Source organism: Mytilus trossulus, chromosome 3, assembly GCF_036588685.1.
Source record: "Mytilus trossulus isolate FHL-02 chromosome 3, PNRI_Mtr1.1.1.hap1, whole genome shotgun sequence".
Classification (NCBI taxonomy): Eukaryota; Metazoa; Mollusca; class Bivalvia; order Mytilida; family Mytilidae; genus Mytilus; species Mytilus trossulus.
Window position 1 is genome coordinate 89333512 of NC_086375.1, and position 25367 is coordinate 89358878.

General features: G+C 33.2%; 1 protein-coding gene across 2 annotated transcripts; it reads left to right on the forward strand.

The window, feature by feature from the left end:
- The first annotated feature begins 341 nt into the window (after positions 1 to 341).
- LOC134712786 (pyruvate kinase-like) lies at positions 342 to 24921 on the forward strand. 2 transcript variants are annotated; one of them, XM_063574648.1, is made up of 12 exons: positions 342 to 424; positions 3868 to 4010; positions 4591 to 4682; positions 7520 to 7586; positions 9768 to 9814; positions 15684 to 15876; positions 16625 to 16767; positions 17647 to 17774; positions 18578 to 18728; positions 19248 to 19570; positions 19964 to 20082; positions 22431 to 24921. In XM_063574648.1, exons 2-12 carry the CDS (start codon positions 3881 to 3883, stop codon positions 22691 to 22693), a joined length of 1656 nt encoding a protein of 551 aa, XP_063430718.1. In that variant the 5' UTR covers positions 342 to 424; positions 3868 to 3880; the 3' UTR covers positions 22694 to 24921. The 2 variants fall into 2 exon arrangements, with proteins under 2 accessions (XP_063430718.1, XP_063430717.1); XM_063574647.1 differs by lacking the exon at positions 9768 to 9814 and having other exon boundaries at positions 7520 to 7633.
- The last annotated feature ends 446 nt before the right edge of the window (positions 24922 to 25367 follow it).

Sequence of the window (25367 nt, forward strand, 5' to 3'; positions counted from 1 at the left end):
TCTTTAGAGCCTCTAGTTATTAAAAACTTATTAGCAAAACAAGATCTTCAATATGAAAGTTATTATCCTTGGTATTTAATGTACACTGGTTCCACAACTTTCGAGGTGTGTTCCGAATAACGGAGGAATCTACCAGAAAACTCATCATTAGATGAAACTTACATACACATTTGTATCATAAAAATTGAAAAATTATTAAGAAACCAAAAATATATATTTTTAATCATTAACAATATTGTTAAACCAGGCATGCGCCGGAAAGTAATCATCAACCAGTTGATGTTTTTCTGTATATAAAGAAGAAGAAGAAGAAGAAGAAACCCGGAAATATATACATTTCTTTTCCGGAACCGAACAAAACAGGTGACGATTTCTTCGACTTTCGTTTGCAGCCGATGTTTGTCTTGTGAAAGTAATAGACATTGTAAGTAATAAGCATTCCTCAAACATTGGTAAACAGTATGTAACTATCACTAAAAACATTTCTGGCATTGCAGACAATTATGACAATTTTGAAACAATTTGCTATAAGCATAAAAAACCAACTCATCTGACAACAGGCACTTAATTGTTTCTATCCATAGGAAGGTCGAATATCCCTATAAATAGAAGCTTTATATGGATATTCGACCTTCCTATGGATAGAAACAAGTGCCTGTGCGTCTGACTATGTTACTTGAATACACCTTATCCCTATTTGTCTGCCATTACTGGATATCACAGGTTCCCGTAAAATTTTGACGTTATAAAACAAAATATCTGACGCCACATGTATGTTCTGTATCTTCCTCCTTTAGTAGGAGCACCACCATGGGTTATGGTGTAAAAAGGAAGACATTTAACACACTGTATCGGTACAGATTTAATGTGAGCATTTGCCTATCCTGTCTCCCAGCCTGGCCGTGACGGGTCTTACTACCAGAAAATTAACCTTCCCCAAAAAAACAAGTACAATATAATAAAGCATACGAACACACCCACTCACCTGACTCGCTCATCCTCAAAAATATAAAAAATGCATAATACAAAAACACATTATATACAAAATAAAGGATAAGGTCACCCCAGATGCCGCACAAATGCCTAGACAACGAACGGGAAACCGGAGAGGACATATTTGGAATCCAAACCGATACCGCTAAATGCCCAGCTGTATTCCTGGTAGAGGAAAGCCGAAAATCCTATGAGAAAGGATCTCGGAAAGAAACTACCGATCCATTAGGGGAACAGCTAAAACCCTCAGACATCAAATAGATTGGTCTGATAGTTTCCCACATGGAAACTACTAATGGATCCCATCTGACAACATGTCTCAAACAAACCTGAAAATATCTGCAGAAACCTTTCTCAACAAAAAATATAATCCAAATCATAAAATATACGATGAAAGGATAATAATATTTATCCATGAAATCAATTTGACAAAACAATTTCAATGATGTTGAAGGATTGTCTCTGCAAAAATTTTCACGTCCGCTCTCATCGGCATGCTCGATTCAGCACTGTAGCTATCGGTAGTGTCACCAACATCATTCAGCTGCTTAATTAGGAATCACTACAAGACGTAAGGATCATTGCCTGTTGATCATGTTTATATCTATCCCAAATTAATGTATTTGGTTTTTATGCTATATAAACATATATATCATTAGCCACAGTTTCCACAGTGGAAAAATGATTGTGTATGATGTCAAAAGTTCAAGCAGCCGGGTCAGGTGGGATTAGCGACAAGGTGTATCAGATTGTCTATACGCCATATATATCATTATATGTGTTGGTTTAAGTCTAGTGGTTAAAACCGATAGCTACAGTGCTGAAGATACAGAGTTTGAATGTGACTCTGTGCACTTCATATCATCATCATCTTCCAATAATTCGGAGGAGTCGTAGACCTTTTATTGACCACACATAGTGAGGAAGCCACTCTCCAGACAGGTTTCAATATGTAAAAAAAAGCTGGTATTTTTAGTTTTACAGCTAAAATTATTTACATCTAAAGGTGGTATATGTGGTTGTCCTCAGGTCCGCAGCTGCATGGAGGATGGCCTTGAAGACATACAGAGTGGCAGAGTTGGTCACTGTTGTTGGCAGCTGGTTCCAATTCTGGAAAGAAGGATTGTTTGCATTGTACACTTCTGTTTTGGTGTAAATATGCCTCTGTTTGTTTGTACCTCTGGTTTGGGTTGTCACTTTTGTTGATTATGCTGTTGGTTTCTTGTATGGAAATCTTATTATATTATCTTATCAATAATTGATGGCATTGAATAAATAAAGGCAACAGTATTATACCGCTGTTCAAAAATCATAAATCCATGGACAAAAAACAAAATTGGGGTAACAAACTAAAACTGAGAGAAACGCATTAAATATAAGAGGAGAACAACGACACAACATTAAAATGTAACACACACAGAAACGGACTAAGCATTAGACAAAATCCTATGAGAAAAATAAATATAACATAATAACCAAATACATTAATTTGGGATAGATATAAACATGATCAACAGGCAATGATCCTTACGTCTTGTAGTGATTCCTAATTAAGCAGCTGAATGATGTTGGTGACACATCCAGGGGTTTTATCTCTGTAGTTATTACAGACATAACTTTGTGGTTTATGTCTTTGACTGTATGGGTCCCACACAGCAGAAATGTACTTAAATGTTGGCCCGACCATGGATCAGTATGTTGTTTCACTCAAAATATCAGTACATCAGAAGGGCTATATATGTTAGAGTTAAATGTGGTGTTATTTTATTTATATTTATTTGCAGGCTGCATGCCTTCAGCAGCCTTGTTTTTGTTATTGCATGTGTTTTATATACCCTTAATTATAGCTTAAGTTGTAGTACATTGTACGAAATCAAAATACAAAAAAAAGGTTAACATGTTGTTGTAAATATGTAAGGGGACAAATCTCCTTTAATACTGATACTGATAGGGAGTGTACATGGATTCCACTGTACCCTTGTAGCTCTCAAGGGGTGCTCCCTTTAGGAAGGGATCTACATACATTTTCAAACACTTGACCTTTTGGTTTTATACTTTTTTTGTCTAATCTTACTGTGTCATAGTTTAATCAGGTGAATATTTTAATCAATTTTTCTGATAATTACAAACTGTAATTTATAAATTGTAAAAAGCCAAAATATAAAATGAATGTTGAAGAAAAAATGAGACTGTTGCCTAACATTAACATGTTGAATTTAAATTTTAGATTTAAATGTATCAAATTGGATGTAATAAGAATGTGTATAAGGCATCATTGAATTGTGACACCTTTTAATCTGTATTGACAATCAAAGTGCTTTTTAAAAAAAATGGTATTTATAATTTTGATTAGATAATAAATAATTTATTGGTGAAGAACAGTACTTTATCATTAGGATTAAGTCACATGTTCCTCTTGTACTTTTCTCCTTCACTTCTGGGTCATAAAATTCCATTCTATATATAGGTAAACAGCTCTTGTTGTAAACATGTACTCGATTTGAAAGATTTAGTGACGAAGATAGATCTAATGTCGTAACAGTCATAAATAATATTTAAACCTATTGTTACCTGTTCTAAGTTCCTGTTGATAGGTGCATTAATAATATCTTTTACACTCGTAACATATCTTTAATGTAACATAAACATTAGGTAAACAAGAAGTCATAACAGAATGCATAAAAGTTACATTCATCAGTTGGTTCTTTTGGGTTATGCAATCACAAACTTTAATCTGGAAATAGTTTATCACGAAAAACATATCGAAACATATTAAAAATGATTTCCAAGAATATAGCTAATTAAATTTTAGATTCTAGTGTTATATAATTGTAAAGAAATGATATCTGTTCATTATAATAATTATATTTACAGATATCTGTAAAAGATGAGTGTGTTTAGTCCTTTCCCTGTTGGGGACTCGGTGTCAGGAAGGCTTGACCAGCTGTGTAAACTGGACATTGACTGTGATCAACATGAACTAATGGGAAAGATGACTGGTATTATTGGCACAATAGGTAAGATTAGGTTTTACAGTTAATTTTGACTGGGGAAAAAAATCAATAATATTTAGTCCCCTGCCCATGAAGTCGAAGATTTGCACTCCATCCGTCTGTCTGTCAGTCCAGCAGATTAGTTTTCCATGCTTTTTTTCTTCATGCCTGAAGATATTGATTTGAAATTTGGTATAGAGTTTAATCATGACAAATTACAGAACAAGTTTCAATTATATCCTTGTCTAATGATTTTGTGCAAAGTGATGGTTTTATAGTGGATTTTGACTTAACAAAAATCCATAATTTTTACTAAATATGTTTAAATGTCCAAATTTCTTATTGCTGATTTCCCAGAAAGACCAAAAAAATACAACACTATAAAGGCCATTTGATAAAAAATTAGTGTTGATGTTATCATGTAAGGGTGATGACTGAAATGTCTGACTGACAGGTGACCATGACTCCATGTTAGTGGTTCATTGGTCAGTTTTCATGGTAAGGTCATATTTAGTCAGTAGCTTTGCAGGAATAAGTTATAATTGTGTGCACACTTTTATTTCTGTGATACACCTTAGCACATTGCTTATATTTTATATTTTAGGTCCAGCATGTGATTCTGTGGAAATGTTAACAGATATGTTTGTAGCAGGACTTAATATCTGTAGAATGAATTTAGCCTACAGAACACACCAGGTATTATATAGTTAGCACAAAAAACAAACATTAATTCATTGATGGATAACAAAAACACACCAGGTATTATATAGTTAGCACATAAAAACATTAATTCATTGACAGATAACAAAAACACACCAGGTATTATATAGTTAGCACATAAAAACATTAATTCATTGACAGATAACAAAAACACACCAGGTATTATATAGTTAGCACATAAAAACATTAATTCATTGACAGATAACAAAAACACACCAGGTATTATATAGTTAGCACATAAAAACAGTAATTCATTGACAGATAACAAAAACACACCAGGTATTATATAGTTAGCACATAAAAACAGTAATTCATTGACAGATAACAAAAACACACCAGGTATTATATAGTTAGCACATAAAAACAGTAATTCATTGAAAGATAACAAAAACACACCAGGTATTATATAGTTAGCACATAAAAACATTAATTCATTGACAGATAACAAAAACACACCAGGTATTATATAGTTAGCACATAAAAACATTAATTCATTGACAGATAACAAAAACACACCAGGTATTATATAGTTAGCACATAAAAACAGTAATTCATTGACAGATAACAAAAACACACCAGGTATTATATAGTTAGCACATAAAAACATTAATTCATTGACAGATAACAAAAACACACCAGGTATTATATAGTTAGCACATAAAAACAGTAATTCATTGACAGATAACAAAAACACACCAGGTATTATATAGTTAGCACATAAAAACATTAATTCATTGACAGATAACAAAAACACACCAGGTATTATATAGTTAGCACATAAAAACATTAATTCATTGACAGATAACAAAAACACACCAGGTATTATATAGTTAGCACAAAAACAGTAATTCATTGACAGATAACAAAAACACACCAGGTATTATATAGTTAGCACATAAAAACATTTATTCATTGACTTATAACAAAAATTTTAAATATCTGACATGTATATGTTGTTACAATGTCTGACTGCTGAGATCATTGTTACGTCAGTCAGAATGTCTACACAAGTTGTCACAAGTGATAGGATTAGACAGAATGTCAACACAAGTTGTCACAAGTGATAGAATTAGTCAGAATGTCTACACAAGTTGTCACAAGTGATAGGATTAGTCAGAATGTCTACGCAAGTTGTCACAAGTGATAGGATTAGACAGAATGTCTACACAAGTTGTCACAAGTGATAGGATTAGTCAGAATGTCTACGCAAGTTGTCACAAGTGATAGGATTAGACAGAATGTCTACACAAGTTGTCACAAGTGATAGGATTAGACAGAATGTCTACACAAGTTGTCACAAGTGATAGGATTAGACAGAATGTCTACACAAGTTGTCATAAGTGATAGGATTAGTCAGAATGTCTACGCAAGTTGTCACAAGTGATAGGATTAGACAGAATGTTGACACAAATTGTCACAAGTGATAGGATTAGACAGAATGTCTACACAAGTTGTCACAAGTGATAGGATTAGACAGAATGTCTACACAAGTTGTCATAAGTGATAGGATTAGTCAGAATGTCTACGCAAGTTGTCACAAGTGATAGGATTAGACAGAATGTTTACACAAGTTGTCACAAGTGATAGGATTAGACAGAATGTCTACACAAGTTGCCACAAGTGATAGGATTAGACAGAATGTCTACACAATTTGTCACAAGTGATAGGATTAGACAGAATGTTTACACAAGTTGTCACAAGTGATAGGATTAGTCCGAATGTCTACACAAGTTGTCACAAGTTATAGAATTAGTCCGAATGTCTACACAAGTTGTCACAAGTTATAGAATTAGTCAGAATGTCTACACAAGTTGTCACAAGTGATAGGATTAGACAGAATGTCTACACAAGTTGTCACAAGTGATAGGATTAGTCCGAATGTCTACACAAGTTGTCACAAGTGATAGGATTAGTCCGAATGTCTACACAAGTTGTCATAAGTGATAGGATTAGACAGAATGTTTACACAAGTTGTCACAAGTGATAGGATTAGTCCGAATGTCTACACAAGTTGTCACAAGTGATAGGATTAGTCCGAATGTCTACACAAGTTGTCACAAGTTATAGAATTAGTCAGAATGTCTACACAAGTTGTCACAAGTTATAGAATTAGTCAGAATGTCTACACAAGTTGTCACAAGTGATAGGATTAGACAGAATGTTTACACAAGTTGTCACAAGTGATAGGATTAGTCCGAATGTCTACACAAGTTGTCACAAGTGATAGGATTAGTCCGAATGTCTACACAAGTTGTCACAAGTTATAGAATTAGTCAGAATGTCTACACAAGTTGTCACAAGTTATAGAATTAGTCAGAATGTCTACACAAGTTGTCACAAGTGATAGGATTAGACAGAATGTCTACACAAGTTGTCACAAGTTATAGAATTAGTCAGAATGTCTACACAAGTTGTCACAAGTGATAGGATTAGACAGAATGTCTACACAAGTTGTCACAAGTGATAGAATTAGTCAGAATGTCTACACAAGTTGTCACAAGTGATAGGATTAGACTGATGTGACATATTTGGACTGACAAATTCCAATCATTATCAGTCTAAATATCCCATCATACAAATTTCTTTCTAGAAATCAGTATTTAGTACCAGTTTTATAGAATATTTTGCTGATTAACAACAAAAAAATCAGGAATTAGGCATCAACCCAACAATAATTTTTTTCATAATAAGTCATTATAAAGTTTAACATAAATCATACATTCATACTTTACTGAATGATCCATAGAAATGATACTAATCATTGTATTCTAATGTCATTAATACACTAATTTTAATAGAAATATTTTATTTAGTATTTTGCAGATATAATTAAAAGAATTCATCAAATTGTGCCAAAGATTGGACATCAAATTGCTATCGGTACAGATATAACAGGACCAGGAATAAGGTTGGGGTACCTTAAAGGGGTAGGTACAAATATAACAGGACCAGGAATAAGATTGGGGTACCTTAAAGGGGTAGGTACAGATATAACAGGACCAGGAATAAGATTGGGGTACCTTAAAGGGGTAGGTACAAATATAACAGGACCAGGAATAAGATTGGGGTACCTTAAAGGGGTAGGTACAGATATAACAGGACCAGGAATAAGATTGGGGTACCTTAAAGGGGTAGGTACAGATATAACAGGACCAGGAATAAGATTGGGGTACCTTAAAGGGGTAGGTACAGATATAACAGGACCAGGAATAAGATTGGGGTACCTTAAAGGGGTAGGTACAGATATAACAGGACCAGGAATAAGATTGGAGTACCTTAAAGGGGTAGGTACAGATATAACAGCCAGGAATTAGGCTGGGGTACCTTAAAGGGGTAGGAACAAATATAACAGGACCAGGAATAAGATTGGGGTACCTTAAAGGGGTAGGTACAGATATAACAGGACCAGGAATAAGATTGAGGTACCTTAAAGGGGTAGGTACAAATATAACAGGACCAGGAATAAGATTGGGGTACCTTAAAGGGGTAGGTACAGATATAACAGGGCCAGGAATAAGATTGGGGTACCTTAAAGGGGTAGGTACAGATATAACAGGACCAGGAATAAGATTGGGGTACCTTAAAGGGGTAGGTACAGATATAACAGGACCAGGAATAAGATTGGGGTACCTTAAAGGGGTAGGTACAGATATAACAGGACCAGGAATAAGATTGGGGTACCTTAAAGGGGTAAGTACAGATATAACAGGACCAGGAATAAGATTGGGGTACCTTAAAGGGGTAGGTACAGATATAACAGGACCAGGAATAAGATTGGGGTACCTTAAAGGGGTAGGTATAGATATAACAGCCAGGAATTAGGCTGGGGTACCTTAAAGGGGTAGGTACAAATATAACAGGACCAGGAATAAGATTGGGGTACCTTAAAGGGGTAGGTACAGATATAACAGCCAGGAATAAGATTGGGGTACCTTAAAGGGGTAGGTACAGATATAACAGCCAGGAATTAGGCTGGGGTACCTTAAAGGGGTAGGTACAGATATAACAGGACCAGGAATAAGATTGGGGTACCTTAAAGGGGTAGGTACAGATATAACAGGACCAGGAATAAGATTGGGGTACCTTAAAGGGGTAGGTACAGATATAACAGGACCAGGAATAAGATTGGGGTACCTTAAAGGGGTAGGTACAGATATAACAGGACCAGGAATAAGATTGGGGTACCTTAAAGGGGTAGGTACAAATATAACAGGACCAGGAATAAGATTGGGGTACCTTAAAGGGGTAGGTACAGATATAACAGCCAGGAATTAGGCTGGGGTACCTTAAAGGGGTAGGTACAAATATAACAGGACCAGGAATAAGATTGGGGTACCTTAAAGGGGTAGGTACAGATATAACAGGACCAGGAATAAGATTGGGGTACCTTAAAGGGGTAGGTACAGATATAACAGGACCAGGAATTAGGCTGGGGTACCTTAAAGGGGTAGGTACAAATATAACAGGACCAGGAATAAGATTGGGGTACCTTAAAGGGGTAGGTACAGATATAACAGGACCAGGAATAAGATTGGGGTACCTTAAAGGGGTAGGTACAGATATAACAGGACCAGGAATAAGATTGGGGTACCTTAAAGGGGTAGGTACAGATATAACAGGGCCAGGAATAAGATTGGGGTACTTTAAAGGGGTAGGTACAGATATAACAGCCAGGAATTAGGCTGGGGTACCTTAAAGGGGTAGGTACAAATATAACAGGACCAGGAATAAGGTTGGGGTACCTTAAAGGGGTAGGTACAGATATAACAGGACCAGGAATAAGATTGGGGTACCTTAAAGGGGTAGGTACAGATATAACAGGACCAGGAATAAGATTGGGGTACCTTAAAGGGGTAGGTACAGATATAACAGGACCAGGAATAAGATTGGGGTACCTTAAAGGGGTAGGTACAGATATAACAGGACCAGGAATAAGATTGGGGTACCTTAAAGGGGTAGGTACAGATATAACAGGGCCAGGAATAAGATTGGGGTACCTTAAAGGGGTAGGTACAGATATAACAGGACCAGGAATTTGATTGGGGTACCTTAAAGGGGTAGGTACAGATATAACAGGGCCAGGAATAAGATTGGGGTACCTTAAAGGGGTAGGTACAGATATAACAGCCAGGAATTAGGCTGGGGTACCTTAAAGGGGTAGGTACAAATATAACAGGACCAGGAATAAGATTGGGGTACCTTAAAGGGGTAGGTACAGATATAACAGGGCCAGGAATAAGATTGGGGTACCTTAAAGGGGTAGGTACAGATATAACAGCCAGGAATTAGGCTGGGGTACCTTAAAGGGGTAGGTACAAATATAACAGGACCAGGAATAAGATTGGGGTACCTTAAAGGGGTAGGTACAGATATAACAGGGCCAGGAATAAGATTGGGGTACCTTAAAGGGGTAGGTAGAGATATAACAGGGCCAGGAATCAGATTGGGATACCTTAAAGGGATAGGTATCATCACATATGTCTAAATACAATCTTTATTAAGATTGGAATACCTCAAAGGGATAGATATCATAACAAATCTAAATTTAATCTTTATTTCAAATTGATAATTTTGTTATAAATTAAAATTGAGAATGGAAATGTTGAATGTGTCAATGAGACAACAACATGATCAAAGAGTAATTAAACACAGCTCAGATGGGGGGGGGGGGGGGGGGGGCACACCAATGGGTCTTTAACACACCTGAATGTACTGTATGTTTCATTGCCTAACCTCTGCTGGTGTTTCTGTTTGCTAAATGAATAAAATTAGGTATTAGGTATAAACCAATGAGACCTAAGGCTAAATCTAAGGACACAAAATAAGCAAAGACAGTTTGACATGGTCAACATACCTTCTTAGAAAATAAACAATGTCAAATGTCTATTTAATATGTCAAGTTCCCAGCACCTAGACTGAAAGTAGTTGTTACATATATAAGTTATTAACACAATAAACGTAAGTTATATTCCTGTAAGTTATGTCCATTTTTGGAAGTTTCAGAACCCTCTACTCTATGAACTAGATGGACAGTTCACTCTTTTAAAAATAGTATTGTTTTTCTTTTTTCAATTTTCGAACTCAGCATTTGGAAGCAAACTGTTTTTTAGCTCACCTGGCCCGAAAGGCCAAGTGAGCTTTTCTCATCACTTGGCGTCCGTCGTCTGTCGTCGTCCGTCGTCGTCCGTCGTCGTCGTCCTGCGTCCGGCGTTAACTTTTACAAAAATCTTCTCCTCTGAAACTACTGGGCCAAATTAAACCAAACTTGGCCACAATCATCATTGATGTATCTAGTTTGAAAATTGTGTCCGGTGACCTTGCCAACCAACCAAGATGGCCGCCATGGCTAAAAATAGAACATAGGGGTAAAATGCAGTTTTTGGCTAATAACTCAAAAACCAAAGCATTTAGAGCAAATCTGACATGCGGTAAAATTGATTATCAGGTTAAGATCTATCTGCCTTGAAATTTTCAGATGAATCTGACATTCCGTTGTTAGGTTGCTGCCCCTGAATCAGTAATTTTAAGGAAATTTTGCTGTTTTTGGTTATTATCTTGAATATTATTATAGATAGAGAAAAACTGTAAACAGCAATAATGTTCAGCAAAGTAAGATCTACAAATAAGTCAACATGACCAAAATGGTCAGTTGACCACTGTAGGAGTTATTGCCCTTTATAGTCAATTTTTAACCATTTTACGTAAATCTTAGTTATCTTTTAGAAAAATCTTCTCCTCTGAACAGGGTTGGCAAAGTATTACCCGCCCGGGAATTCCCGGGTGGGAAAACCCGGGTTTTCCCGGGCTGGGCAATACTCCCAGAAATTGGTAAAAGTGGCCAATACTGGGCAATATGATTTTCTATGCTTATTTTAACACTAAATAGTAAAGACTTGGTACACTTTCATAGTATAACAGCTAAATATATACTTTGTATACAGATAACCATTGACAGTCATTTCTAGAAGATTGAAATGTCAATTTCATTCTCTTCTCTATTGATTCTATATATGTAGGCAAAACAGATCTAGTACATTTAAAGAAACCTTTTTAATTACCAAGCATTGTTTTAATAATCCAAACATTGAAACATGCATTTTATTGCAGTGTTTAAGTGATCACTTGTTAATTTTATTTTTATACATTCATATTGCTAAATAAACACCCTAAGGGGTCATGCCAATAAAACTTACAGAATTATAAGAGCTGATTATTGTTACATAAACAAATGTGTTCTAATCTGAATAATTACTAATTAATTAGTGACATTATTTAAGAGTAATTTTTCTTACAAGTAATTGTTAATTCTTTAACAATGTTAAATTTTGAGTTATATTTATTTGAAGAAAAAAAAATTGTTTGCTCTATATTTACAGTTTGCCAATCTAGACAAATGCTAGACAAACAAAATAGGGTATAAATATCTTATTATATGTATAACATTTGTGTTTATCACTGAATCCTCCTTAAAATTCAGACAAGTATTTTATATTACCCAGTATTGCCCAGTATTACCCACTAAAACCCAGTAAAACCCGGGTTTTCCCAGTATTTCCCACTGGGCTGGGCAATACTCATAAAACCCGGGTTTTTGCCAACCCTGCCTCTGAAACTACTGGGCCAAATTAATTGAAATTTGGCCACAATCATCTTTGGGGTATCTAGTATAAAAATTGTGTCCGGTAACTTGGCCAACCAACCAAGATGGCGGCCATGGCTAAAAATAGAACATGGGAGTAAAATGCAGTTTTTGGCTTATAACCCAAAAAACAAAGCATTAAGAGCAAATCTGACAGAGGTGAAATTGTTGATTAGGTCAAGATCTATCTGCCCAGGAATTTTCAGATGAATTGGATCATCGGTTGTTAGGTTGCTGCCCCTAAATTGGTAATTTTGAGGAAATTTTGCTGTTTTTTTGTTATTATCTTGAATATTATTATAGATAGAGATAAACTGTAAACAGCAATAATGTACAGTAAAGTAAGAACTAAAAATGAGTCAACATGACCAAAATAGTCAATTGACCCCCTGAGGAGTTATTGCCCTTCATAGTCATTTTTTAACAATTTTCACAAAATTTGTAGATTTTCACTAACATTTTCCACAGAAACTACTGTTATAGATAGAGATAATTGTAAGCAGCAAAAATGTTTAGTAAAGTAAGATCTTCAAACACATCACCATCACCAAAACACAATTTTGTCATGAATTCATTTGTGTACAATGTTTAATATTAACATAGACCAAGGTGAGTGACACAGGCTCTTTAGAGCCTCTAGTTTCAGATAATTGTGATAAATTGCAAAAGTTTTTTATAATATGATGTAATTATAAATCTGCAATTGGACAGCTGACCTGGAAAAGTATTGAAAGAAACTGGGTACACCCAAAACATGTGCTGTTTAACAATGTTCAGACAATTAGATCTCTTGATTCTGTAATAGTCTAAACATAAGAAATCAGTATGGTAAGAAATAATTGTGCCTTGTTATTATCAATGTTAATATTTTATTTGAGTTTTGGGCTGTTACTATTGCAGCATTTTAATCATAGCTATAATATTTAGAAATGTTACTGATGTAATTTAGGAATTATTCACAACTGAGGTATGATCAGATTGTTATGTTGAGTTCTAAAATTGTATAATAAATATTTTGTTTGTATGGTTTTATTCTAAAAATTTTATGTTGGCTACCCCGTAGCTTTGTGATGACATTTTGTTGAATGTTTTTATGACTTTAAAATCCAGCTAAACCTTGATATATGATACATACTGGCTTTTGATCATTTTGTTGAAGGTTTTATGACGAATTCAGTTAAACCTTAATATGTGATGCATGTTGTCTTTATAAATCTCTTTTAAAAATATCCTAGCAAATTTTGAGTGTAATTACTGTGCAGGTGTGATAATGGGTTTAAACTTCTTGCTTCTTCATGGCTTCTTTTATACAGATAGCTCTTTAACATCTACATATTGATTACAAATGAAATTATATTGAAAGAGCACTTTTACCTCGAGCTTAACATTATCATTCCTAGAATTTTCATGTTATTCATACAATTACTACAACTCTTCTTTTTGCTGCTCTCTTAAAAACATAATTTACTTTCCAATATCACTGTGCTTAAACGGCCGTGGGTAACTTAAGTTACCCACAGCCCAAGATGGCGGACTCTAAACTCGTTGAGATGACAGTTGATACGAAATATACTTTTTGCAACGTTTTTCATGATCTATGTGAATATTGATAGGATTTTTGAATAAAGAAATCACCTACCATCACTTCAAATTCGTTAATTTTGACTTCTATTTAGCGCAAGGCCAACTTTTAAAAAATGTATAAGATGTCCGTAACTTACAAGTTGAAAATAATCAGACTGTCCGTAACTTTATTTTCGGATGAGGGTAACTTTTTTCAAAATTGTAAGATTAACAATTTCAACAGTTAAAGGACAATAAACACTATCAAACCCCTTAATTATTACATAGATTTATACAATAGCGATATGCTTCAAACTAAACAAGAGAAAAAGTAAACCAGAGTGTCACGGATTTTCCGTTAAATTTGAAAAAAATATTCCCGGGATAAAACGGGATCTGACGGTACGGCGAAATTTATCTAACATTCTTCTAGCTTTATAGATTGTTCACTGATGAGTATTTGGCGGAAAAAAAATGATATTCTTTTCTTTAAATAATTCTGAATTGTTAGCCAAAAATGTATGGTCTCTACTATATCTAGTGTAATGTGTTGTTGATTGTGAGAAAAAATGCCAATATCTAGGAGTAGATGTAAGGCTATATTATTGAACATGTGTCAGTTTATTATAGTAATAAAGGTAGATTTAAAATCTTCTAACAGTTTCATTGACCTCAGGGGTTCAATAAGATCGGGTATCAAATCATACATATCTTCTTTAGAGGTTTGGACTGATTCATCTGTATTTCTGCTAAGGATTGACCTCTTTGAAAGTTACTGACATCATGCTAAAGTTACGGACATCCCTATTGGTATAAGGAAAAAAGTTACGGACAAGTTGTTTTGAAGTTACGGACATCATAAGTGTTTTGGCAAATCGTGCTGTAATCTTTTATTTTGTGGTAACTAACCACGTTTTACATTGCAGAGTTTCCCTAAAAGATTTATATAACTTTTTTAATTACTGAACATTTCTTTTGTATTCATGGTATTGTAATTATATAGGAGCAAACTTCCTAACCGAAGCCAGGCGGCTCCATCTTGGGCTGTGGGTAACTTAAGTTATCCACGGCCGTTTAAGCACAGTGAATATGCTGTGTCCATAGCATGAATTTTTATAAGCTGATCAATGGTTCATTTACCAATGTTAAGTTTTCTATTTTAAATCTCCTTCTCATATATACTATTACAAATAAATCGACTTTAGTTTGTGTATGGAGTGATAATAAGATGTGCATTTCTATCAGAAATGTTTCATTTTACCTGAACCTAATTTCCATGGTTCATTGTTAAGTTTTTGTGGGTAGGGATGTTTGTTTAAGCAATAGAATCTCCATTTTTGGAGTGTACATCTGACAATGACCTTGATGTCATAATCATGGAACATAGATAATGTTTATAATTAAGTGATAATTGGAGTAAAATCTAATAGTTTTAAAACTTTCTACATAAAATCAATCCTGACCAATAAAGCAGGTAAGACATTTCTGTATGTGAGCTAATGTTTTTGAATTTCTGTACATGCACTGTCTGGCAATGTTTTTCATGTAGAATTGTTTGAGTAGTAAATAATGTTTTAGATTTTGGCATCTTCTTTTGAACCTTGCTTTTGATTAGCTTATATCAAGTTTGTATACTTTTGATTGTTGAAACTTTCTTGATTAGATGTCTGATGCACTTAAGCTGTAATCAACTTGAGCATGTTGTCCCCCTGTTTGTATTGTTGCAGTACTTTTATTGTTGATGTATGGTTATTGACATGACTGTTTGTTTACAGGAAGTAGGATTAGGACAGGAACTGAAGATGGCGGTAGGAGATAAGATGAGATTTACGTCTGATTCGACCTACAGAGAATGTGGCACTCCAGAGAATATGTTTGTAGAAGTAGGGGAAGCTATAGATAGAGTACAGATTGGTAATCAAGTCATTATAGAGGATGGACCTCTCACCTTTAAAGTTACAGCAAAAGGTGTGTAGCATTAGAACAAGAAGATCTCTTCAGCTTCAGAGATAACTCCATTTATACATTACCATACCCTCATGATAGTAAGATGCTGTGAACAGGGCTTGTCCAAATATGTATTATTTTGAGGCAACAAAGCTATCACGTTTAATAATTGTTGATTTAAAAGCAGATATGTGCTTATTATTTGGCTTTGGCAAGCACACTGATTGATAGATAGTAGGTAGTTTAATGTCATCACAGCATATACAGGCTTTGTTGCAGCTAGACTTTATTAAATGTTATGATTTAGAGCTAAGCACAGATATATATCCAATCAGTGTCGGATCCAGGCGGATCCAGGGGGGAAAGGTCCAAGGGTTGATGTAAGTGAATGGGAGCATATACTTGGAACCCCCCTTTTTACTCTGGGTTTGTAACCTCCCTTTTAAAAATGGCTTGATCTCCCCCCTGCCAATTGTTGTTAAAAATTTCAAAACATTAAATGAATCAAATAGATAAATATTTTTTTTAATTGAATAAGGTAATTTAATAACCTTCTGGGGAACCTGATAATGTTCTCAGATTTGTGTAGAGCATCCTGTTGCTTAGACTAGTTTTCTATGTAGATTTTCATGGACTTGGCCATCTTTATCCTCTTTTGTATTAAAAGAATTTTCCATGTTAAGGTGTGCTTTATATTTAGCAATTCATGTCATCCATTTTGATATATTACACAAAATGTATTAAATTAAGTTATCTTTGATTATTGTAGGAAAAGATTATGTAGATTGTGAAGTGGAGGAGCCAGGAGAGTTAGGAGGAAGGATGTTATGGACTATACCTAGACTGATCCTAAAGGAACCTAAACTGTCAGTCCAAGATAAACAAGAACTTGACTTTGCTTTAGAACATCATGTAATTATAAGTATTCTGTGTTATGTAATTAGAAGATGTTGTATGATGACTGATTGCTAATGAGACTACTCTCCACAAGAGACCATATGACACAGAAATTCAGTAGTGTTCAGTAAAATATTATTATTATACACTCAGTGTATGGTCATATACTAATGTACATCCAAATGGTAGTTCATATGTACATTTGTGTTTTTGTTCATGTGCACATTTGATTTTTTTTTTCTTTCTGTTTATCTAAAAATATTATTTAGTTAAGTTGTGTGATTTTGTACATACATTTTACATGTGTACATATAAATTTGTAAAGTTTTGTGTGTTTGTCATGTGTAGAATTGATTTGGTAAAGTTTTGCTTCTTTGTTCATTTCTTAGAAAACATCTCCTGAAGTTTAATTACCATTTCCAATCAAAAAACGTCTCATTGGCAATCATATCATATCTTCTTATTTTTATACATCATTTGTAACTGAATTACTGAAGAATAAGATATAGAAATTAGTATAAGGATTCACCTTAAAGGCTCCTCAGTTATGTTCAACATACCACATTAACCAACAAGACATGAAGCTTTTAAGACAAAAAAAACCTGACAGAAAAACAACATCAGCAACTTGATCGAGGTACTAAGATAGTATACAGTAGTTCAGCTACTAAAGTGTTGGTTTTTTTTTAAATCTTATAAGGCAAGAAAAATACAGTACACAACAATATGGACAAGACAACAAATATGTCTGGTTCTTTAGATGCTGCAAATTCAATTTTATTATTTCACATTTAGTCCTTCAAATTCCTATGTTATTTTAAATAAATATCTAATATACAGATAATTATTTTACAGGAAATGATATCCATACAATTTAAAATGTGTTTATATTAGGTAGATATGATATTTGCCTCCTTTGTGTATGATCCTGCCTTAGTCCATGAAATAAGAAAATACCTTGGGGAGAGAGGAAAGACCATGAAGATTGTGTCAAAAATAGAGAACTATGAAGGAATCAAAAGGTAAGATTTTACATTATACTGTCTGAAATAGCACAAAAGCCTTGCTTTAAAGTGGTGTTAAAAACACAAAAATCAAAATCAAATCTTATTGGTAACAAGGTTATAGGGAAAGTGATGGATCAATTTGCTTTTACCATTATACAATACTGTCCCGTTAGAATATTAATTAGTGTAACATCTAAAAATCACAGATTTTCTATTTAAGGTGGTACCTAACACTACAGGGAAATAACTGTAAAATCAGCTAAACGTTTTAATTACATTGTGTTGTAAAGGGAATATTAAGCTTCTCAATGATCAAAATTATTGTAACTTTGTCAAACTGCTATATAACCAGTGTATTTTTTCTGATAAATTGGTTGGTTAATTTTTTTTGAAATTTTTTATATTTTTGTCAAAAGGTGGGATTTTATGAGATTAAACAAACCAAATAAATTTTAGTCAAGGTGTTGGGTACCACCTTAAAAGGTTATCAATAGTACAGACAATATATATGAATGAGATGTTTAACAAAGATTTATATTTAATGATATAAACAACTAGAACCTTCTAGAAATTGCCTGTAAAATACTAATGTTCTTGTAATATATTTAAAAAAAAAAAAAAAGTAAAAGTTTATTTAATTAGTTATATATCTGGATTTCAAGCTTGTGCATTCAGTCCTGAATATGATACACAGTAAGATATGCTTATCCTGTCCAAAAGACATAATTTTCAGTAGGAATGGGTAGTATTTGCTTAATTTATCAGCCAAAAAATATAGGTGTCATTGTTTTCTACAGAAATATTGTTTTTTTCTTCAGATATGATGAAATATTAGATGTGTCTGATGGTATAATGGTTGCCAGGGGAAACTTGGGAATTGATATTTCGCCAGAGAAAGTTTTCATTGCTCAAAAAATGATGATCGGCAGAGCTAACAATGTGGGCAAGCCTGTTATTTGTGCAACACAGGTAGGTAAGAATATGGAGATATATTTTCACATTATATTCCACAGGGCTTTATTTTTATGCCCCATTTATGGGCATTATGTTTTCTAGTCTGTGTGTCCGTTTGTCTGTTCATCTGTTCATCCGTTCGTCTGTTCCTATGTTTGTCTGTTCATCCGTTCGTTTGTCTGTCAGATTCAAGTTTTTGGTGGAGGTAGCTTTTGATGAAGTTAAAGTTCAATCAACTTGAAACTTATTATAAATGTTCCTTGTGATATGATCTTTCAAATTTTAATGCCAAATTTGAGTTTTTACCTAATTTTCACAGTCCACTGAACATAGAAAATGATAACAAGAATGGGGAATCTGTGTGCTAGGGACACATTCTTGTTAAAATTTAAATTGTAGGAGATCTATTGGTTACTATGTCAATTTATACTATTATTTACTTCTAATAAACCTCAACCAGAAATCCACATGAAAAAGTTCTTAATCTTGACATGGAAGATATTTTTTGGAGAACATTAATTTTTCCATTTTTAGATGCTAGCTAGTATGATTCAGAACCCTCGTCCAACTAGAGCTGAAGTTGCAGATGTTGCAAATGCTGTCATAGATGGCGCTGATTGTGTGATGTTGTCAAGGGAAACAGCAAGAGGGAAAAACCCACTGAAATCATTAGAAACAATATGTAATGTGAGTAGAGAAGCTGAGCAGGCTTTATACAGAGATCAGTTATTCCATGATCTGAGAGTAATGGTGGAGTCCGAGCCCACTGATGCCACTCATACAGCGGCTTTGTCAGCTGTTGAAGCAGCTATGAAATGTCATGCCAGAGCGATAGTTGTTATCACAGCTACGGGCAGGTATGGTGATTAAGTTAATGGTTGATCAAAACTAAACACATTTTTCAGTGCTTCTTGTGACTCATCTTTACACACAATTTGAAAGAAATAGATTCTATGAATCAGGAAAAATTTATTATCTTTTTGAAGCATTGATGCGTTTTTTTTTCAACCTGATGATTTTGAAATTAATTCTGACATTCTGTCAATCAACTACTTTAGTCGATTACTCTTTGAAAAAACTTTTAAACGGTCACAATTTTTTCTAAAGATAGAAAAATACTGAAACCAGGACTATTATGGTTTATCATTTTCAATGCATTCAATAAAATTTCTTTAAATCACAGCGTCATGATATATGTCGAACATAGTATCATTGTAGTATTAAAGCTGATTGTATATTGTTTGTTCCAGGTCAGCTGCACTGATTGCTAAATACCGTCCCCCATGTGTAATCATAGCTATTACAAGATTTCCTCACACAGCTAGAAGTCTACATCTACACAGAGGAGTATTACCTATACTTTATCAAGGTAATTACTGGGCTCTCTTTTCTAAACAAGTTTTATCTGATACTTAAAAGAATATATATATAAAACTTAGAACTGTGTCCTTCTCTTCAAATGTGTCCCATTCTCTAAACAAGTTCATATGGCATTATTGTATACCCTAACATGACTAGCTCCTGAAGGAAGTATTATGTCATATAAGAACTCTTAATCATCTCCATATTTAAAAAACTTCTTGACCTGGTCAACTTCAATGAAGGAAAAGGGGTTTGTTATAATATGAGGGTAGTGATCTTTTATCTATCAGCTATAATCGGGTGTCAAATAGTTATTTTCAGTTACTGTTTTAACATTGCACTTTAATGTTGATTGTCCTAGGCCAATTGTTGGTTGTCTATAAATAGAAGAAACTGTTACCAGTATTTTTGGAAAATTAAACTTTGTCAAAATCAATCAATTGTTTTAATGCATACCAATGCAAACCATCAGAGTTTTTAAATGATCTCTTATAACGTAATATAAATAGGGACATCAGAATACTAGTACAGTCGATTCCACTTAATTGCATACCGCTTAATAGCATAATTCGGTTAATTGCATACTTTTCTCCTGCACAAAACCATTTCCCATTCACCTAATGTTAAATTGTCCGGTTATATGCATAGCCTTACAAGTGGCATTTCGGTTTATTGCATAGAAAATAATCGCCAGCTAGATATGCTCAGTTAAAACTGACGAGATTTTTGACCGGAAACGGCAATTTGGTAAGTATATTTTTCTTGAATGCATCATAATTTTCATTATTATTTCACATTTACTTGTGTGTTATTCAAATAAAGTTTTAAAACAGTATCTTTCGTGTTTATATGATTATAGAAAAGGCCTCGATGTGTACACAGGTAAAGTTTCCCATATTCTATTTTAAGCCTCGAGGTCATAAAAATGTCAATCAGCTGATTGTTGTAAAAACACAACCATTCTATGATCTTCTATCTCAAAAGGTGTTAATTAATGATTGGATTTCAAACATTGTTCATAGATTATATTTTGGGTGAATTTTTAAAACATTAACGCCTGCTAATTATCGATCATTATCCAATGTGTAATTTCGTAATTCAGCTTGGGTGATCTACATTTATGTTAAATATTACAGGGCATTTATATATGGTTGAAGAATTTTATACATCAATCTTTCCTTTTTAATATTTTTCTAAAAGAAAATTAACTTCTGATTATTATATTTTCTCACTTTCAACACTTGTGTCCAGCAAATAACCCGTGCATGGCCCCATCACCTGTTTTAAAACTGCTTTGCATAAACGAAACTAGCGGCGTTAAAGTAACAGTGTCACATCACTGTGTAATTGGTAAATACTGAATATCAAAGGCAGTTCATTACACAATTATTGTTTACAATGATTATAAACTGTGTAGTATTGTTAAACAGTTTGTTTTAAACAAAGCGTAACAATTTAATTTGTACATCCAGGTCATAGAAACAAATCTATTTTTAGAACAATTTTATTATCGTATCTCAGGTAAAGGAAAAGTCGGTACATAAATAAACAAAAACAAAATGTGTTTATAAACTTTATAGAAAGAATACACAATGAAATAAAATGTATGACAGTAGACAAATAACTTTTATTAGAATAAATAAGCATTCATTATGTTGTAAGTTGACTATGGACGTACATCTTTCTTCTTTGCTGATCTGCACTATCGATGTCATTTGACTCCGTAATTTGTCATTTCGGATATAAGCATACTCCGCTTTATTGCATAATTTCGTCTGACAAATAGGCTATGCAAATAACCGGAATGTACTGTAAAACAAAAGAAATTTTTGGAGACCTTTTATACTTTGTTACTTATATGACCCAATAGATCATTATTTGGAATGTAATATTAATAAAGTTTGTAGAAAGATATAAATGTATAATATTTTCCTATTTATAGCTGAAAGAACAGCAGAATGGATAAATAGATATAAATGTATAATATTTTCCTATTTTTAGCTGAAAGAACAGTAGAATGGATAAATAGATATAAATGTATATTATTTTCCTATTTTTAGCTGAAAGAACAGTAGAATGGATAAATAGATATAAATGTATAATATTTTCCTATTTTTAGCTGAAAGAACAGCAGAATGGATAAATAGATATAAATGTATAATATTTTTCTATTTTTAGCTGAAAGAACAGCAGAATGGATAAATAGATATAAATGTATAATATTTTTCTATTTTTAGCTGAAAGAACAGCAGAATGTATAAATAGATATAAATGTATAAAATTTGTCTATTTTTAGCTGAAAGAACAGCAGAATGTATAAATAGATATAAATGTATAATATTTTTCTATTTTTAGCTGAAAGAACAGCAGAATGGATAAATGATGTAGACAACAGAATAAACAATGGTCTTATGATAGCTAAAGAATTGAAGTATATTGATTCTGGAGATATCTGTGTGTTAGTGACCGGATGGAAAGCTGGTACAGGCAGGACAAACACTGTCCGAATCATCACATGTCCAACCTCAGAAAGTCCACAGATGTATGTTAGAATCCATGGTTCCATGTCCGAGGAATTGTTAGACTTAGATGTTACCGACTCTCCAATTCACAGATAAAATGATATGTTTGTGCTAATATTATTTTAGGGGATATATAAATACAGTTGATATTTTTGTGCTAACATTATTTTTAAGGGGATATAATACAGTTGATATTTTGCCATAATAATTATAAAACATCAGATATTGTAGATGTAATCCTCTAAAAATACAAACTATTTGTCAGAAAATTAATAGGATAAACTAGTCTGGTCATTTTAATGCAGAAAGTCATTTAAAATGTGGAAAAATTAAAACATGTTGTAGAAAGGGCATATTTACTAAGTTCTTTTACACAAGGACCAAAAAAGGTGCTCATGAGACCATCTTCTTTTTGAACTCACATTCTTTTAGAAAATTGTGATGATTTTTCTTGCCCATAAAAAGTTACCATTGAAACTGTATTGTATTCCTAACATAAATCTTCTATTCTTACCGTAGAAACTTGGGTTGTTTCAAGAATTATCCACTAATTAAGCATAAGTTTACAGTTTGGTTACAAAGCAAAGAGCAGGCAACTCTTGTTATATTATTTATAATTGTCCAAACATGTATTAGTTGGAGTGTTAACTTTTAAAGGTTGACTTATGGTATATATGTTACATTTTATATTAGAATCTTTGAAAGATTTTTTTTTTTGCTATCATTTTTTGCATATAAATTTTTCACATATATGGATCCATTGTTTAGGGTGTAGTTCGTATAGATTATGTCATTTTTAGTGCCATTTGTTATTAATCAGCCAATTCGCTTAAACTACTTGTTTACCCAGAATGCATAAGATTCTGAAACGGTGAATTGGCAATTTGATGGACGCAAATGCAGTTTTCCTGGCAATGATTCTGTTATCACACATTCCACCTTGTTTATAATACCTAAACAAAAATTCACTGAGTTCCTAATGAGCAAGACTTCATGAGGGCAGGTATACTAAGTTTCTTTATTAGGGTTTTATATCCTCAAATTTACCTCATTGAAATACTCATCAATTGTATGAGGCAGCACACATCCTCTTTTTATTAACAAGTTCAAGTCACATTTCTCTTTGTATATTTATTTTTGGACCCAGTTATTATGAAGTGCCAGTACATGTATTAAATTATAGTTTGCTATTAAACACTTTGGGTGCAAAAGAATGTAAACTTTAAGTCATGGTAACCATATCATATTCATATCATCATACAAATATTAAACAGATGTATATATTTTTTAATTTTCCCATATTCAATTTAGCTGATTTTTATGCCTCATTTATGGGCATTATGTTTTTTGGTCTGTGCATTTATTCGTCTGTATGTTCGTTCATCTGTATGTTTGTTTTCGTCTGTCCCGCTTCAGGTTAAAGTTTTTGGTCAAGGTAGTTTTTGATGAAGTTGGAGTCTAATCAACTTGAAACTTAGCACACATGTTTCCTTTAATATGATCTTTCTAATATTAATGCCAAATTAGAGTTCTGACCCCATTTTCAGGGTCCACTGAACATAGAAAATGATAGAGCTGACGGGGCATCCGTGTACCAGGGACACTTTCTTGTTTATTGATATGAGTATGATGCAGTCCTGTTCTTTGTTACTATGACTGCAGGAAACAGTGTAACCATATTTAATTTTTGTAAGATAAATTTTTGCATGGAAAAGAAATGGTACTCTTAAAGGATTTACTACAAATTAAACCCCCCTTTATGTATCTGCTTATTCCATCAATACAAAATAATGACCCATACCCAATATCAGTGAATATTGAGAGCAATACACTTGCATATCTCAGTTGAGTTAGGTGATTGATAGTGCTGCAGGTATAGCTACTTTTTATTTTTATGTTATATATATATTGCTGGTTTTCCATGTTATAAAATATTTTAGCTGTAACTATTGTTTGGTTATTACTGAGTGCCATGCTTGGTATTTGTTATTTATAATTGATATTTATAGGTTTGTGTAGTGTAACTGGTCTAGTCTTTTTTATTATTATTATTATTTTGGATTCAATCTTGTTAACCCCATATTTTTCAATATTTTATTTGTAAATAAAAAGGTATGTTTGGTTACTCTTGTCATCTGAATTTGTTCAAAATTACCTCACATCTAATCCTCTGGGTTAGGAGTATTTATAAAAAATGTGCAAAATCTAATACTGTCAATTCAGAAATTATTGCTATGTTTCTATTATTGCGAAAAATCCTCTTGCATTTTTCTCAATATTGCAAAAATTAAGATCTCTTTTAAGGTCTAAAATGCCAAAATTACAATAATTTCTGAATTTACAGTACATATATTTTTGATTTAATTTTTTTAAAACAGAATTTTTTTAAGTCATGTTTTAGGATATATTTACATTCTAAACGGATATCCTCTGTCAATTTTTTCTACAGAATAATTTTTATTTACTTCTGATTAAATACATTTATTAATATCACTTTTTATTTTTCCCATAATTTCAGTGTTCATAAGCTATGATGTGCTCTTGGTGCAGCTGTTTATTTCTTTTGAAATGCATTTGGCAATGGTGATTATTCATGTACTTAAGGAAATGTCTATTTCATTATTAAAGATGTATTAGCTATATACTCTGGATTTATTTAGATGTTATTAGAATAGTTCATTATTTTGTTAAAAGGATTGGTTCTTTATAAAATGTATGAAATATGGATTGTTATGAATGTCAACAAGGTACAGGAACTATGTTACAAGAA

Bases quoted from the DNA above. Each gene is read 5' to 3' on its own strand.
- LOC134712786 (XM_063574647.1), top strand. From the start codon at position 3,881: ATGAGTGTGTTTAGTCCTTTCCCTGTTGGGGACTCGGTGTCAGGAAGG. The intron at 17,775-18,577 runs GTAAGATTTTAC...TTTTTTCTTCAG, and splicing joins AACTATGAAGGAATCAAAAG to ATATGATGAAATATTAGATG. The intron at 20,083-22,430 runs GTAATTACTGGG...TTCTATTTTTAG, and splicing joins ATTACCTATACTTTATCAAG to CTGAAAGAACAGCAGAATGG.